Source organism: Nymphalis io, chromosome Z (assembly GCF_905147045.1).
Source record: "Nymphalis io chromosome Z, ilAglIoxx1.1, whole genome shotgun sequence".
NCBI lineage: Eukaryota > Metazoa > Arthropoda > Insecta > Lepidoptera > Nymphalidae > Nymphalis > Nymphalis io.
In genome coordinates, this window is record NC_065918.1 from 1,108,130 (window position 1) to 1,126,291 (window position 18,162).

The following is an 18,162-nucleotide window of genomic DNA, read 5'->3' on the forward strand; positions in this document are numbered from 1 at the left end:
AATTAAGTTAATAATTAATATTAGTGTAACTAAATAGTACCAATACCAAAGTAGTAGTATTTACTACCTTATACGTATATATAAACGATTATGATATCGTATTCATCATAGCGATTTAAGAGACTTGTACTATACAAATACCTAGTTTATGGCATGATTATTTAATAATAGTAATTATACATAAGATTCATGTTCAAGGTTTCCGGGTGCATACGTTTGTATACGTATATATATTTATATCAATATGTCATTATATAGCTACAATCTTACTAATCAGAGTTGTAGAGCGACTGATTACTTAGCGTACTCATTTTCTGTCCTTCTGACATCAACAAATTGATTTACGTATGAAGACAAAACGTTACGGAGCATACAACGTTTATTAGTAAGATTAATCTATTACAATAAACAGTGACAGCTAATGAACTCAAGTACAGCAAAATTCTTTAAATTTGTTTTTTTTTTTTATTTAGATAATTTCATTGTTTATGTTAATACGTTTCAACATTGATTTATTTATTTGATGATGATGATCGTCTCAGTAACGACGGTCATTTTCGGTATGAGTAGTTACTCATAAGAGCACTCTCTATGCCCTCACCCTCATAATCTGTTGTTACGAGAATCCAATCCAAATTACTTAACCGAGAAACCTAGTATTTTTTTTATTAGACCTTATGAGATTATATTACAAACCAAAGAGACATCTTAGTCTTATCAATTTATACTCTTTATTGTACCTACAATGAAGAATTACACAAATTAAAATTAAATTTAGCAAAACTACTAATAGAAACAAGAAAATACCAAAGACGGTCTCAGCGATTCCTTTCAGACAACCTTTGGGATAGGATATTTTTAAACTGAAATTGGATAAATGACGTCAGTATTAATATATGAAATGTATGTATATCACTGAGAAATCTTACTAGAATTAATAGAAATGTAATAAGTAAAATTACATTCAACGTCTATATGTGCATTTTCTTCATGGTACGCAATCGCAGCATCATTTGAGTAGACATTAGTTGCATGTCCGAGATGAAAACGATATCTTGTAACAGCCTGTGAATGTCCCACAGCTGGGCTAAGGCCTCCTCTCCCATTTGAGGAGCTTTTTGAGATTTTAGAACTTATTTCACCACGCTGCTCCAATTCTGGTTGGTGGAATACACATGCGGAGAGATGTGCACGAGATGAGTTATAAACACAAATTAAGCACATGAAAATTCAGTGGTGCTTGCCCGGGTTTGAACCCACGATCATCGGTTAATATTCACGCGTTCTTACCACTGGGCCACTGATATAGAGATCGTATCATTATTAATTATGATGTAATAATAAGTAACGATAGGGCAATAGTAAGTGGTAGTCACTGCTGCGGTTTCATTATATGTAAACATCAAATAAGCAATAGGATGTATGACCTTTCGATAATAATTAATATAACAAGCGATCGAATAGTGAAACTAAAAAAATTACATTTACAATAAATAAATAGTTTATAAATCAAGATAACATCAATTCTATTGCCGTTTCTATACTTATGTCAATGACTATGAATCAAATATTTAACTTGGAGGTAGGGCTTTTTGCAAGCCGCCTAGGTGGGTTTGAAAGGTGAGTGAGTCATTGTAACTATGGGCACAAGGGACATCCAAGGTTGGTGGCGCATTGGCTATGCGAGAAATGGTTAATATTTCTTACGGCGCCACCATGTATGGACTAATTTTAACCGTATGTATAGCAAGTACATTTCAAGATTGATTTATTTTCGTTGCTGATAATGTCTTTCTAATAGTTACCGGTCACGGCGACCGGTCTTAAAAGAGACCAGCCAGCTAAGCAGGGGATATGATGATGATGATGAGATTTAACGTAACAGGAAAGAACCAATGAGATTACAAAACCTAAAGTTTATAATTCGTCTCGATTACATTAATTTTTATGAAAAAATCAATAATAGATATGAATTTATCTTTATCCATATTATGTAATAAGATACGTAAATATTTTTATAAATGCGAAAATTACGATAAATGCGTTTCAAGAATGAAATAATACTAGTTACAGCTGAAGCTTATCGGCGAAGCAAGATCGATATACTCATGCTACTAGTCACCATACGATTAAAACAAATCGTTTATAAAACAATGCCATAGTTTTCACTTGCGTCAATGGGCGTACACATCATGAATATTCGTTACATTTTCAGACTAATTGTTGTATCCTCTGAACGCTCACATCCATTATCTTTTTGTTATGTCTGCAAGTTACTAGAAATACACCCTCGCATTATAAAATAGATTTCGAGATGGAATTAAAGTCGATGTTGGATTGGAATTAAAGAAAATAATTTGATTATAACTCTCGATTATAATCATTTCGAATTCATACAAAATTCTGATTGATGGCGAATTTTTTGTTCAACGAAGTGCGATTACGGTACGGCAGTGGATGTATATAATCGGTTTTGATCAGAAAAACTGAAAAAAAAACGCACAACTCAATGATTTAATTACATAGTACGAGCAAAGTGTTATTTTTTTTAATACCACTCAAAATCAAAGACTCGTGCAAAAATCGCTTGTAATGCGACGAGTACCTAAGCTATCAAACATTGTCGGTTTAAGCGAGCCTAAGTTTTCTTGTTCACTCACAAGCGCTTAACTGCTTCAACTTATCCTACAACACAAAGACTTAAGCCTTAATCCTATTACCATCAATCTATCTTACAATATGCACAATAACCTTACTCAGAAGTCTGAGTAAAATAAAGTAGCTCACTAACTAAAATAAAGTTTTACAAAAGTTTTGTCATTTAAATGTAAGTAGAACGGTAACGATACTTATAATTGAAGATTCGTTTTTACATTAAATCGTGTTTTACCAGCGTTTATTTAGCTTCGCCTTTTATTATGTATGTGTATATGTGGGTCAAATCTTGTACCTGAATTTTAAACAAGTTCTACCCGGTTGAACCGAACGGTTGCGCCGAAATTCCGTTTCTATTGACAAAACAATACTAAATTTTATCGTTTTTAGACATATATTAAATATAAGCTTATATTTTTATATATAAATTTTTTTTAATGTCACTGTTTATAATTGTTACTTCTATGTCGTTGAAAAGAGATATGAAGAGAGTCCAGTGACCTTTTCACTTACTAGTGAACTTTTATATAAGGAGTGAAATTTCCTGTGAATCTGATGTTATATCAAACACGATAATTAGGTATTTTGTATGAAAGAAATAAAATATTATGCAAGCGTTGCCGTCGCGATGGGAACACCTTTTGTGGGTTTAGACTTTGCATTGCAAAACACAATATTTATATATAGCGCATAAATACATGGCTAAAAGATGTTGACGTAAACGATCAAACAAGAATTATATTAAAATTAATTATATTTACATTCAAACAGCAAAAAATTATAACAATAAGACTGAGAACTGAAAATATTTTCAAAATGTTTAAACAATTTTTAATTTAATAACAAAATTTGTAACAACTTATTTCTGTTGATGTGACATGAAATAAAAACAATGCAAGCTCCATCTTATCAATTCGAATTATACAAAAAAAAAGGAAAATCGTATGCCAAAGCTTGCAGTTGGCTGTCATATACAATTTGTCATATGAACTATGTTCCGGGTTTGAATACCGGAATATTACGATTTCTTATGGCACCAGTGTCCCTCATACGCCGGGCCATTTAACTATGCTTATTTTTTATTTTTAGTAACAGTTCAAATTCAGTTATGAATCAATAAATAAGAAATTTAATAGTAATTAGCCGAATGAAAGTTGACGTTAAGCAATTATGTTATAACGAAAGGATATTAAATTTATTTATTATCTACAGCCACCTCAATGCCGTTGAAGGGTTTGTGATGTTGCAGATTTATGACAATCAATAAGAAAGTGTAACGCCTCCTATATTGAATAAAGATTTTTTGACGTTCGATATTAAATCGGGGTAGTGAAAAATCTAGCTGCACCCGGACTATCGCATATAACAGCTATAGTATATAATAGTATTGTACGTTGATAAGATCATCACAAAACACTCACATCAAATGGTGGACATTTAAATTTAAACAAATGTTAATGTCATGAATTAATTAAAAGTTGCGTTTCGCAGGTTCACTCGTTCACACTTAGCTTCATTCTGTTTTAATAAGGTCATCGAGTCAGCGAGCGAGTGAGTATCAAACAGGGATTTCCATGAAAATCATTGGAGGTGTGAGGTGTACTTACTGTTTGTGTTTTTAAATTCATCTAAACATTCAAACATAAAACCAAATAAAAGGATTTCCGTAAAAATATTTGTACCTACAAAATTGGTACCTACAAAAATAATTTAAAAGTGTTAAGAATGGTACTAAGTGGTCTCTCCTCGCGAATTAAAAAGATAAAAGACAAGATACCTTTAAAGATCGTCGATTTAAGCAATCTTTACGACAATGGTTAACAATTAAAATAAATTTTCAATTTACACATTACATACAATCTCATTAATTAGCATTAAATAGAAGGTATATTTGAAGCTGTAAGCGAATTCAAAGTCAATCTTATTAGTAGTTTTACAGGATTCGCCATAAAACACGAACCATACTTTATTACATACGCATGTTTCGTTTCTATGACCATACGAGAGTGCGGTGAAAATGTATATGTATATGTATAACTTTATTTGGTAACGTTATTAATATATTTAATTCATTTTGTTCTGATATAATGAGTTTATAGGTATTTTGCACGAGAACTCAATATGATATTATTGTAATGTATATTCTACATATATATGATAAGCGTTTTCATTTGATACCTAACACGGTACTTTTTTTTTTAGGCTACTGTACGTCCTCGTCATATAGCAAACATGTGGGCGACCAACACACTTGTAACGATACTTCATTTGTCAAATTAATTATTATAGTATATTCTTAGGCCGCTTGACTAGTTACTAATGCATTCTTCGTATGCTTTTACTGGGGGGTTTGTTTCCGGTCTGACAGGTATTTTAACGCAAATCCTAATTAGCTCTGGCAACATCTATATATAAATTGTAAGCGCTCAACTCGGCTTCCCATATCTCACTAATACAGATTAACGATAGAAATTATACTTTGTTCAATTTGAATTATCATATTAACATGATAACTAATTTGCAGAATTAAATCAATTTCTATCGATGATTTGTTGAAAATTATTGTTCGATAATTAAAAGTCACTTCCAATAGTTATTACAAGCGTGCGATTCTGCAAGAACTCACTTACTCACCCCTGAAATGTTGATTTTTGGTGATATACTATTTTATGCGTGTATTCTCGAAATATTATAATTATTATGGTCAATGTTGCATATCATTTTCTGACGCTTCACGATCGTTTTCCGCAGTATGTTTCGAGTTAATTCTTACAGAATTACCATACGGATTTAAATATCCCTCGTAAAAAAAATCATAGACTTTATCTGTTAAAATCATTGGCTTATATGTGGCAGAGCTATTAGCAGTTTAAAATAATAAATGTTTTTATTTATAATTGTACGGCAAACCAAAATATTAGCGTTTTAAAACTAGAAAAGATAATTCAATAAACAAATATTTAACTATAAGTCTATATTTTATGTATTTATGAATATTCCCATAACTATACAATTTAGATTCAGTATTTATAATTATATTCAATTAAACATACTTATAATAATAAAAAAAAGATGTGTACTTTTTGAAAAAAAGTGGTCTTTTCATTCAGAAGGCTGTAAATGATATCTTAAAAACAGACACAACTTTTTTTTTATAGAATAAGAAGGCGGACGAGCATAAGGTGGCATGGGCCACCTGATGGAAAGTGGTCACCAACACCCATAGACATTGTACAGTAACAGCCTGTTAATGTCCCACTGCTGGGCTAAGGCCTCCTCTCCCTTTTGAGGAGAAGGTTTGGAGCTTATTCCACCACGCTGCTCCAATGCGGGTTGGTAGAATACACACGTGGCAGAATTTCAATGAAATTAGACACATGCAGGTTTCCTCACGATGTTTTCCTTCACCGTTAAGCACGAGATGAATTATAAACAAAAATTAAGCACATGAAAATTCAGTGGTACTTGCCCGGGTTTGAACCCACGATCATCGGTTAAGATTCACGCGTTCTTACCACTAGGCCATCTCGGCCATAGACATTGACATTGTAAGAAATGTTAAACCTTGAACCTTGTTGTTATGTGAAAACCTTGGGAACTATGATGTTATGTCCCTTGTGCCTGTAATTACACTGGCTCACTCACCTTTTAAACCGGAACACAACAGTACCAAGTACTGCTGTTTTGCGGTAGAATATTTGATGAGGGAGTGATACCTACCCAAACGAGCCTCCCGGCAAGTAAAGTTCACTCTAGCTGTTCATTCGTATTTTTTTGTTCCATTCGAGTTAAAAAAAATGATCATTCGAATACATGTAGCGCAGCTGAACGCCCTGATCATGTACCTCTATCTGTTGTCGAACTCGGGATTATTGATTAAGATTAGTGTTCCACCCACTGAGTATTTACAATAAATGAATGTCGTGAACTAAATATAAAGATAAATTAGGTCACTCGTGCTTTATATGATTTTATCAATTATTATTTAGAATTATACAGCTAGGAGCCGTTCTTTACTCTAGATAATATATAGGTAATATAATGTTTAACATGGTGAGCCGAGATGGCCCAGTGGTAAGAACGCGGGAATCCTAACCGATGATCGTGGGTTCAAACCCGGGCAAGCACCACTGAATTTTCATGTGCTTAATTTGCGATTATAATTCATCTCGTGCTTTACGGTGAAGGAAAACATCGTGAGGAAACCTGCATGTGTCTAATTTCACTGAAATTCTGCCACATGTGTATTCCACCAACCCGCATTGGAGCAACGTGGTGGAATAAGTTCCAAACCCTCTCCTCAAAAAGAGGAGAGGAGGCCTTTAGCCCAGCAGTGGGAAATTTACAGGCTGTTACGGTTACGGATAATGTTAGTTTAACGATATGTAAGAACTGCCAACTCAAACTACACACAAAGATTAATATACCATAAATAATGTATCTTCGAAGTTGTAATCGTACGGGGTGAGAGAGACGTGGCCGATATGTAGAGGATCTCGAAGTTTGAAAAAGTTTAATACTTATTTTTAAAAATTGTAGAAATTTATATAAGAACTGCGTCACTTGTTCGATGTTGTTGTTGTTGAACGTATGAAAGTAAACATAATTTTAAAAACATAAAAATTTTCAACTATTTACGTTATGACCGCCTTTTTTTATTATATTTAATCTTAACCGATGATTGTGGTTTCCAAGCAAACTAGCACCACCATAGTGTGCTTTTCAGTTTCAGTGAAAAATTTACTATTTATTTTTAATATCGAGTTACAGGTGTTTCTGTAAAAAATAACAGCCTATAAATATCTCACTGCTCGACAAAGGACTCCTTGTCACTTTGGGATGAAGGCTTGGACCTTAATACATCACGCTGCTCCAATGCGGCTGGCTGTATGCACATTTGACGAAATTTCATCCGACACGCGTTTTCCTTCATCGCGAAACTAATGAATTATAAGCACATATTAACTTCGTAAAAAGTCAGTGCTACTTGCCAAGGTTCGAACCGGTAATCTTCGTTTTAGATTCACGTGCTCTAATTACTGCACTACGTCGTTTATCAGGCTATATATGTATTTGATTGTAGTTTTATTTAGTGTTTGCCTTGTTGTCGAAGTTTGACCATAATCGTTAATTCGATTTTAATTCTTCTCGGTAAAATCCACATTCCAAACTGGTGGTTGCGCTTGACGATTCATAAGCACTTGTAAAAGTCTATTCGATAAAAAATATTTAGATTTTGATTATGAATGAAATTTTCAGGAAAACATATATGAATTTGCCCGCTCGGAACATATTTATTCTTTTTTTGTTTATTTATTTTTTATCGACTAGTGCTTGGCTCGCGGCTTCTTCATAATCTAAAATCAAATTAAACGGGATAAAAGGCTAAAATATGTTAATTATGTCATATTTTAGATGTGATAAATCTTGAAGAAGTAACCAATATTAACAAAACACACAACCTTTCGTATTTATGATATTAGTGCGATTATTATTGTTCTAGAAATTAAAGAAAAATAGATATACTGAATTATTGTAATGCCTCCTTATATACTATATTAGGTAATTCCATTTGCTAGTATATATATCTTTGGCAGGCTTAGACGTGAACGTGCTACATATACTTGCCCATGGGTACGGCAGCAGCGAGTAAAAGAAGAAAATTACAACCCTTCTTATCTAATTAAACTATAAACAAGGATAAAACTAAACAATTGAATGCAAACTTTATTAAACCCTACAACTAAAGAATAGGTAATCTTCAAAGTAAAATGTTATAATCTATAAGTTCTGTTACAGCCGAGTTAATAATTGCAACCTAAAAGTATTTTATATTATCAATAGAAATTGCATTTATTAAATAAATGAAAAAATCCAAACATTTAGACGAAACGACGACAGAACAACGGCAACGCAAATTTGAACGAAATGCGAATGCTAATAAGTAGGCCATTCTAATACGGAAAATCTGGACACCGCGATACATAAATTGACATATTCAACACACCACCATCTATGGACTAATGGCCGCAACATGTATTATACCAACGAAAATACGTGCGTTTTTATAACTTTCGACTTTACCGATTTCGATCAAGTAAAGACTAAACGGAACCTTGAAATACTTCTTATAATAATTAAGATATTTCAATTTATAACTTATAGCCATTTTAAGGATCACCCGGACAAACAGACAAACAAAAATAGAAAAAAAATATTGTTTTCGCTTTGGTGCCTCGCAAATAATCATATTAAATTTAAATGCGGCAGTTATTTTGAAATCACAGACATACACTTCAATTTTGTGCACTTGTATAGATAACACTAGCTCATCAAGCTATCAAACAAAGAAAAAAGAAAATCGATTAACAAAACGAAAAAAGAAAGATTTATTCTTAAGTAAATAATAAATTTGAACTCTGTACTGGTAACAGCTATTTCGTAATAATGTAATCGGTGCAATTATTAATAATAATAATAAATAAAATTTGGAGTTTTAATAGGTTTATTATCGTTTCATAATAATTGATATATGAAAACCTATGTAAGACTATATTGTATCGTCTCCTGAGGGAAGCTGATTTGAAATTCAGTTGCTGGATTTTACCCACACAAACCGTGTGATTAAGTTTAATTAAGTTTGAAATTATTGTTGCCACGGCAAACGCAAAATTTCTACGTGCAAAAACTTGAATAAATTTTTGAAAAATTATGTAAGTGCAATAAGAATTACAAATTAAATTATTTGAAAGATGATTATTTAATGTCAGGCTTCATATACACTTTACTACTTAACGTTCCCTTACTTGTTGCGTCTATCTCGTAAGAAGTGATGTTCTTGAAGTTTCAGCATTAACATTCCTCACGACACAAACAATAGTATAAAAACAATATACACTTTCATCACTATTTTTATATTTTATTATTATATTATAACTTTACGTAACCAATAAAAATATATAATGGAATGTGTCGCGCTAACTTCTGTCCATATTTTAGTAATAGTTGCATTTAAAAACTTCTTATTACTCTTTCATCAACGCAAACAAAAAATCGTTGCATATTTAAAAATGTTTTTAAGGCGCCATGTAAATAATTTAATTCTTTCGCGGTTAGTAACAGAAAAAAATATATAAAATTAGTTACGGACGAATATTACCGATAATACATGTACTTACTGTATTTCATACGGGTAGTGGTAATGTGGAGGTGGTGTTTGCAACTCGTGTAGTTGGAGATAGAACTCTTGAACGCGCGAATATTCGCGCGCCATGTTCGCGAGACCGCTCCGCGCGTCTCGGCCTCTCTCTACTAACTGCCGGCAGCGCTGAGCTAACACACGAGCCGCCACTGACCTGCCCTTAACAACCCTTACCTATCATTACTCTTTGAAACATCGCTTTCCCTTAAACGACAAACTTTAAAGAAAGATCGATTTAAATGTAAATATTTTTTGTAAGTCTTAGTCACTTAAAATATTATAGACAGGAAAATATAACTCGTCTATATCGTATAAATTTTAATATAATTATATTTCATGTTTTTATTTTTAAATTTTATATTTAAATTGAAAACATATATATTTGATTATATGAAATAAATGTGAAATATACTAAGTCGAAGTTTTTACTCATAATATATGATTATGAGTTAAAATTCAGGTAGCAGTCAAATAGAGTCATAGTCTAGACAACCTTGAATATACGATCGAGGTAATAATGCGTACGTTTTCAGATTGACGCTATGTGGACGATTGTTGCTGTAATAAACCAGCTACTAATGAGTTGTGTAATCCATCTGAGAAATCGCTTATTTCATACACAACGTTTAATAGTCACTATGGACGAAGAAAAAATTGTAATGTAAGAAAGACAGGTCTTTTTAGTTGAAACGAGGAGTGGATTTACCGCAACATACATACAACGTACAATTCAACGAATTTTCAATAATACATATATATATAATAATATATATAAGTATTATTGAAAATTCGTTCGTTCGAAATATATATATAAGTATTTTTTTTAATTAGTTTTTGCATTTTTCGTAGAATTTGAATTACCTTTATCACTCATACTGTTTTTTGACTTTATTTTTTATTTTTGTTGTTGATGTCCGCGCGGTTTGATTGATACACGCGTTTTTATTCAATGACATGCTGCATACTATTCGTTTATTTTTTTAAATTTATTTTACATTCTTCCATCGTTATAAAATAAAATACTTTATATAATATATTATACTCTTAATTCTTTATTTCGAAGATAATAAGTCATATTAGTATATTTATCTTAGATAAAAATATTTTTTTTTTATATACACTAGGAAAATACTATATTTTCATTTTATTTAATTAAACACAGGAAAATTAAGTTGTGCCTACCCGAGATTGAACTCGGAATCATCGGTTAATAATTTTATCTTCACATTTCTAAGCACTTGGCTATATATATAGTCTCCATTAATTTCTTTTAAAAAAAATAATTGGTTAGTAACTTAGTATTCTTTATGTCAAGTACTCTATAAATGATTATATAATTACTGATAAACTAATCCCCTTTTAGTTCAATACTCTTAAGTTACAATAATGTTTTTCCTGTAGTTATTTATTTGTTCTCTTCACGATTGTCAGTGAATGAAAAAATTTTAGTATATGTAACAGTCGAATGGATTATTTAATTCGATATTTTAAATTACAAAACGATTTCTTTCAATATACAAAATAGGGGCTTACTTGAAACGGAATAAAGTATACCAAAATTTGGTTTTAAGTCTACAAATATAACGCGGTCGCAATATAATAATTTCCACCCAACTTCAGCTAAGAAAATCAAATAAATAGTTGTTTTTTTTTTTTATTTGCTTGTAGGTACAAAACATTTGCTCGTTAAATGTTTGATCGCAGCCGGAGCTTCCTAACAATTGAATGCGTTTCGTAACACGACAGACATGTCTAATAACAAATCTTTTTATATGGAATATAGCTGACAAACGCGACTTCGTAGGGGAATTTCTTATTTATTTCTTCATTTTATTATTATTAAAAAAAATCTGATCACCGGATTACAAAGCCACCTAGATAGGTAGACCAGATGGTCTAAATTTGACTAAAAAAATCATCAAAATCAGTGTCAAAATCAGTGTTCTACATACAATCGTATTGATGGTAATTACTGATGCAGTCTAAGATGGAATGCGCTTGTCTTGAAGATACCCGGACTGTAATGCTCTGGAAACAAAGACTCCGGAAGCACATTCTTTATCTTAGCTGTACATGAAAGGAAGCAAAAGAATTAGTGCGAATGGTTTACGTAGGTATAAGCTCCCGTAGCGCTAAGTAAGCGCGTAGAAGATGAAACTTGTTTAATGTAGTAATAATCTGATGACCGAATATTAAATTCAAGAAAACGATACGTTTTGCTTACGGGTAGTAGAATTGTTTCCAAGGCGTAATTTAGAAGCTACCATTGGTTTGATACTAGTAAACGTCAATGATACTCTTCGTTTTTTTTTAATTAAGTTGAGTCCAGTCTCGTTTACAAATAGTAATTACTACCGATCGTTGTATAAAATAAATAATCAGCGACAATCGGTTTAATTAAAATATATAAAATATATATTTTAATTATATATTGTAAATATATATATATATTGTAAATGACACTTGTGTTTGTTTTAAATGAAAACAAGATATTAATGCTGTTATTCCAACATTTGAGCATTGTCTTGAATGGTAACATTCATCTTTAACTATGGAAAAACGGTCTTGGGGCTTGAGAGACATACTTCATACATAACTCTAATTGATAACTTTAGCAAACTCACCGCTGCTCATTGGAGCATTTAACATAAGAGTTATATTGATAACTCTTAGCGTAATTGAAGAGGCAGTTTAAATATTTACGTATAATATTATTCGCATTTATTCTACCGCTGAATGATATTAGTACATACTGGACGTCTAAACTAATCGCCACAGACGTGTTGTACGTGCTTTGTTGCATCTTTTTATTGCTATTATTTGATCGAATTCGGAAGTTTTATATGCGGTATGTTTTATTTATTGTTGTGTGCCGGTTAAGTAATTGGTGTAAGTGAGATTCTGGATTCCTAAGCCGGTTTGAATGCTATTCGTGCAGCCTGTCAATGGTATCATCTTTGTTATGGTACGCCATTAATAATGTTGTAGACCAAAATATTTTTGTTGCTTCTCTATGATCCTTATTTATAAATAAAATTAGTAGAAATAAAGAGTACGCTAGTTTTTTAGTATATATAACCAGTTTTTACATGCTGCTTCCCTTTCGTATATTTTCCGGTACAAAATGTCACTTATAATATATTTTGCGAAAATACGTCGATCGAAAAACCCTTTGTGGCGAAAGGTGAAGGTGAGAAGCAACTTACTTAAGCCCTAACCCTAACGGTTTAAAAAACAGTGAAAACATACCTTTAATACTAGGAATAAAAATAAAATAAGCTTCATAGACAAAACCCTTTAAGTGCGAAGCCGAGACGGCGAGCTTAGTTACTCTTTTTTAGATCTAATCAAACGTAGTCAATTCAAAGTGTTTTCTGTAATTACAATAATGATGATGATGTCCTCTTGACAGATTTACCTCCTGACTAGCCATCAAGACAAGTGTGTGCTGACTAGGTATCATCAGACAAGTGTATGCTGGACACTTTTAAGGACACTCATAACCAACCAAACAGGTATTCAGAGTGACCGAAAATATGAATGTATGATTTTATGGTGTCTATTTTATTTGGTTCCAAATATTTTTATTTTATTTTAACTCATCTCAAGTGTGGATTTCTATTATAAGTGCTCTCCATAATTTAGCCAGACTGTTCTAAATCAATTTTAACGCTTGATTGTCTGGATATGGTATTAGCTTCACGTTGAATATTATATTACGCATATTCCCTCACACCCATAGAGCAATAGTAGTCATGTCAATTTCCGAGCCACATTGGCTTATATTAATCGGATCGAATCCAGATTCGAGATAAAACATATTAAACCTGTTTAAGAGCATTAATATTAGTTGCATTATTATATAAGTAAGAAGCGATTGTAAAAAAAACCTCTAATTTTTTTATATAAATACAACGTATGTAACGTAAATGTATGTAAGACAGGATGTTTTTGTGAAAGAACGCCTACCAACATACATAACATAGTGAAGCTTTTTCGTCGAAAACAGATAAACCTTTTTTCAAATAATCGGCCAGTATATTTAAAAAAAAAACAAGCGGCATAACATATGTTTTTTTTAATCGTTTTATGACGTAAATATTTAATTATATTTTTATATGAACAACGCGAATATTGTGCATAACGTTACTGCATGCCGGCCAAATTAGATTGCGCGAATTATATACACTGGATGCCCTGACAGATTGCAGTCACGAGAACAATTTTAGACAATTCTGACTTGACTTAGCTATGTATTAAAGTGATATATTTCTTTAAAATAATAATAAAAGATTTTTAGCTCTCATAGCCAGAATTATTTTTGTGTTTATAATTCATAACGTGCTCGAGGAAATCTGCATGTTTCAGATAAATATCTGCCACATATGCTTCACATATCTACACGTATCCGCATTGGAGCAGCGTGGTGTAATAAGCTCCAAACGTTTTCTTCAATAAAGGCAGGAGACCTTAGCCCAGCAGTGGGATATTTACAGGCTATTACTTAACTGTTGATTTTTACCATGAATTAAGCTACAATAATGCTTTATATACCTGAATATAAAAGTATTAAATTTGTAATAGTCGAACAGTAGCGCAGCTCGTATTGTTATTAAAGATCGATAATACTTATGACCCTTTGAAACAGAAAATATTGTACTTAATGGAGTAACCGTGACTTAAATGTACCTGTTTCAAATTAATTTAACAATTAACAAAAAAAGCAAAAATAATTGAATTGACAATTTAAAAAATATATTAATTCATTTTAATTCAAATTAGATTAGCTATAGAATATTAAGTTATATAATTGTGTCGTTTACGTTGTTTTGACGACTGAAGCCCCGAAAGACGTCATTGTACATCTGTGAAAATGTCACGCTCGGTTTTCATAAAACTTAATAAACATGCAGCTCTAACCTACTTCAAATCTGTGGCTTTCGTATTTTATCGCGTATAAAAACATTCACATTTCAAATTCAACAAAATACAAAAAAGATTGATCTCATTCAAAATCTTAGTAAAAATGGGGATAATTACAAATATTTCGCCATATTGAAACACTGATAGATGATGCCCGCGACTTCGTCCGCGTAGATTAAGTTTCTTTTTTTTTGGTTCTGTGCCAACGACGATTCTGAACCTATACCACGTTCATTGAAATGAAGAAATATGAATTTATTAAAAGAGATATTTATTATAAATGGAATATAAAGTTAATAAAATTAAGTGAAGTGAAGTTCGCAATCAAACATTTATATAGTGCATATGCATATATACAGGCCGTAATATTGAGTACTTTCATTCAGATCACATATTATTATGTAGATCCTGATAATAGTGTTATAGTGATAATGTCCTCCGGACCGGTTTCAGCCAAGCGGCCAATCTCAAGAGAGATTAACCAACTGCGCAGGACATATTACAGTGCACAAGTGTGTGCGCAAACACAGGTGCACTCTTTATTCCCTTAATTCTATTTAAACCGATGTGAAGACAATCCGACATGACCTCAAAGAGTTCAGGCGCAGAACCAACGGATGGCGTGTACACACATAAAACCTCTAGTCTTTAGGTTGCCTGAGATTCATCGACAGACAATAACTTTTTATTTTGGTATTAGTGATATTAATTATTTTAAAACATATAAGTATTGTGCGCATTAACTTAGTCGCTTAATAAAACTATAAAGGAACGAATATAGCGGTCGAATCTTTTTAGTTGCTCGCGGCTGTATATAAAATTATACAAAACTCTGTCTACAAAAACAATATGAACAATTCTGAATTAAATAATTTGAATTATTTCCGGTAAAGTTATATCACTAAATCAATTATGAAAATTGAATTGAAACTAAAACTAATCTTTTCTTTTGACAATAAATAAAAATAAATACAGGTTGTTCTGTCAAAACAAATTTCGACATAAAAAAAAATTAATAATAACTGGATAAATTAACCTAACTTTAAAGAACTCTTCAAATTGTCGGTGTGATTCCTCCTTTGATTCTATTCCTGAATCATTCTGTATATTACAAATTCGGTAAGTATGTATATGAAGACAAAGAAACGGTAAGATATCGCGACGGTACCGCCCACAAGACACGCCCCTCTAACCATATCACACCCAACGAGGAATCAAAACATTCGCAAACATTGTTCACAGCGCAAAAATCGCAAATAAATTATGAATTGCGCGCGATGTTTTTGATATCTAATACTTCCAAAAGTTTATTTTTTACAGACACATAGCCAGAGTAAAAGTCAGCTGACATCTGAACACTACAAAAACAAGAACATTTATTAACGAAAGAACAAAATTTTAAACATCAATCAATGTCTGCGTCAGTAGGGCTTCTAACATTGACTCACTGAATGAAACCTAGAACAAAGACTCCAAGTCTTGTAATAAGGTATACATAAGAGTGGATGCACAGCGCATTGTGCAGATTGGCCATCTGTGTCTGTGCAAAACAATTTTTGTCAACCTTCGCTGTACGCAGAAGAAGATGATCTTCTGAAGAATGCACAGTATAAAATACTATTTTTACCCGTACGAAGTCGGAACGGGCAGCTTTCTATTATTAAAAGAAAAAATTAATATCATGTATAGTTTTGCTAAGCAATATGTGTTTATATCTAACGAAATAACTAGTTCAATTATTCAACTAACGCCTAGTTGAATAATTGAACTAGTATTATATAGATATAGATTGTAGCAGAATAACTAAGAAATCAAGAATATCCAGTAGCAATAATAATTAATTAATTGGAAATTTTTATCCGATGACAATGTCAAACGTATAATTGTGAGACAAAGAATTATAATTTACATAGAATCATCATTTTATAAATAGTACTTGACAACTACAGGATAGTAAAAAAATTTTTTTTATGTTACATTGGGCGAAGCAGGAGGCTCACCCGGCCCAGGGATTAGTCCCAATCCAAACAATGCCTCAGAACACTCCCTGTGATATATGCGAATATTGTAAACACAGCCTCATAACCGACATGCTAGAAACATTTTAGTTGTTTGTCTAACACAGACAACAAACACGACCATAATAGCTGTCTGACTTATATTAAATTGAACTATCAAATCCAAATTAAGCCTTTAACTGTCTATTGTTATATAGTCTATATACAACGAGCCCTCCTGATGATAAGATTTGCCTTAGACGTGCGCCCGAGGACCGATTGAGGTAGGAGAGGGATCTGATCCGCACGTAAGCTGACCTAATTTATTTGCGTGTTCACAATAGACTGACTATTACGCAGTCTCTTCACTACAACTACTACAATATTATGGGCTTTTAACAAAATTAATATCCATTCAAAGTTCTTAAAAAATACGGCAGCGTTCTGAATTTTTACTTTTAAATGGGCATTCTACAAATCACCTTAACACACCACACTTTCAAACTAATATGCGTCGCAAAGTGTGAGATTAAGATTTGATGTGACTAATTATAGGCACAAGAAAATTATTGTGTCGTTCTTACCTATCACTATAAATAAAGGCAGCTATATTGGGCTACTCAAGCTGATCGTATAAAGCACGAGGCCCAAAGCACTACCTAAAATATAGCACGGCTTAAAAATTAGGGCAACATTGTTTTTCAAACGGTCGATTTTAATTTTAATTTTACAAAGCGAGATTCAGATGAGTATTTAAAAAAAATCATATGTAAATATTCTATTATCGTATAAAACAATCCTGTCTCAAGTATATGGAAGCCAATGAAGAATATAATCCGATTATGTATTTCATTTATTTAATATCTTGTCATATCATATGGTAACATTATAGGAAATTAATTAGTTAATTCATTATAAATTAAATTACATTACAAATTATTATATTATTTGCCGGTTCTAGCGGTGGTAGCTTCACGTAAATTATAATCATATAAAATTATGTTTCGAAACTATGTAATTACTTGAATAAAGTGCATTTGAAATTTGATCCTTCGTGAGACATGGTGATTCACCTTTATTAACTTTATATAAGGGATTGCTCAAATTCTGTTTAGTTACATAACGACATAGGCAAACTAATGATCATGATCAACGAGAAACGTTCTCTCAAAATATAAAGTCCTTAACCCAGTAGTGGCACAAGACTGTTACTTATTTATAGGTACTTCAAGAAACATTGATAGACATACCTACATACATAAATTAATACCATGTAAATATCCCAAGGCTGACCTGATGTTATCTTTCACCACTCACCACCAGCACGAGATGAAAGTCGTAGTATTATAATACACATGAGAATTCGGAAATACTTGCCCGGGTTTG

At 32.1% G+C, this 18,162-nt stretch overlaps 1 protein-coding gene across 7 annotated transcripts in view; it reads right to left on the reverse strand.

The window, feature by feature from the left end:
* LOC126780192 (protein cycle) overlaps nucleotides 1-18,162 on the reverse strand; it is an 84,237-nt gene that overhangs the window by 41,230 nt on the left and 24,845 nt on the right. For 4 of the 7 annotated variants that reach the window (XM_050504446.1, XM_050504445.1, XM_050504447.1 and 1 more), the window contains exon 1: nucleotides 9,834-9,942. The exons of the other annotated variants lie outside the window; for them this stretch is intronic. In XM_050504446.1, coding sequence (XP_050360403.1) covers nucleotides 9,834-9,928 — 95 coding nt within the window. In that variant the 5' untranslated portion in view covers nucleotides 9,929-9,942. Of the gene's footprint in view, nucleotides 1-9,833; nucleotides 9,943-18,162 lie in introns of those variants that run through there. 7 annotated transcript variants of the gene reach the window in all.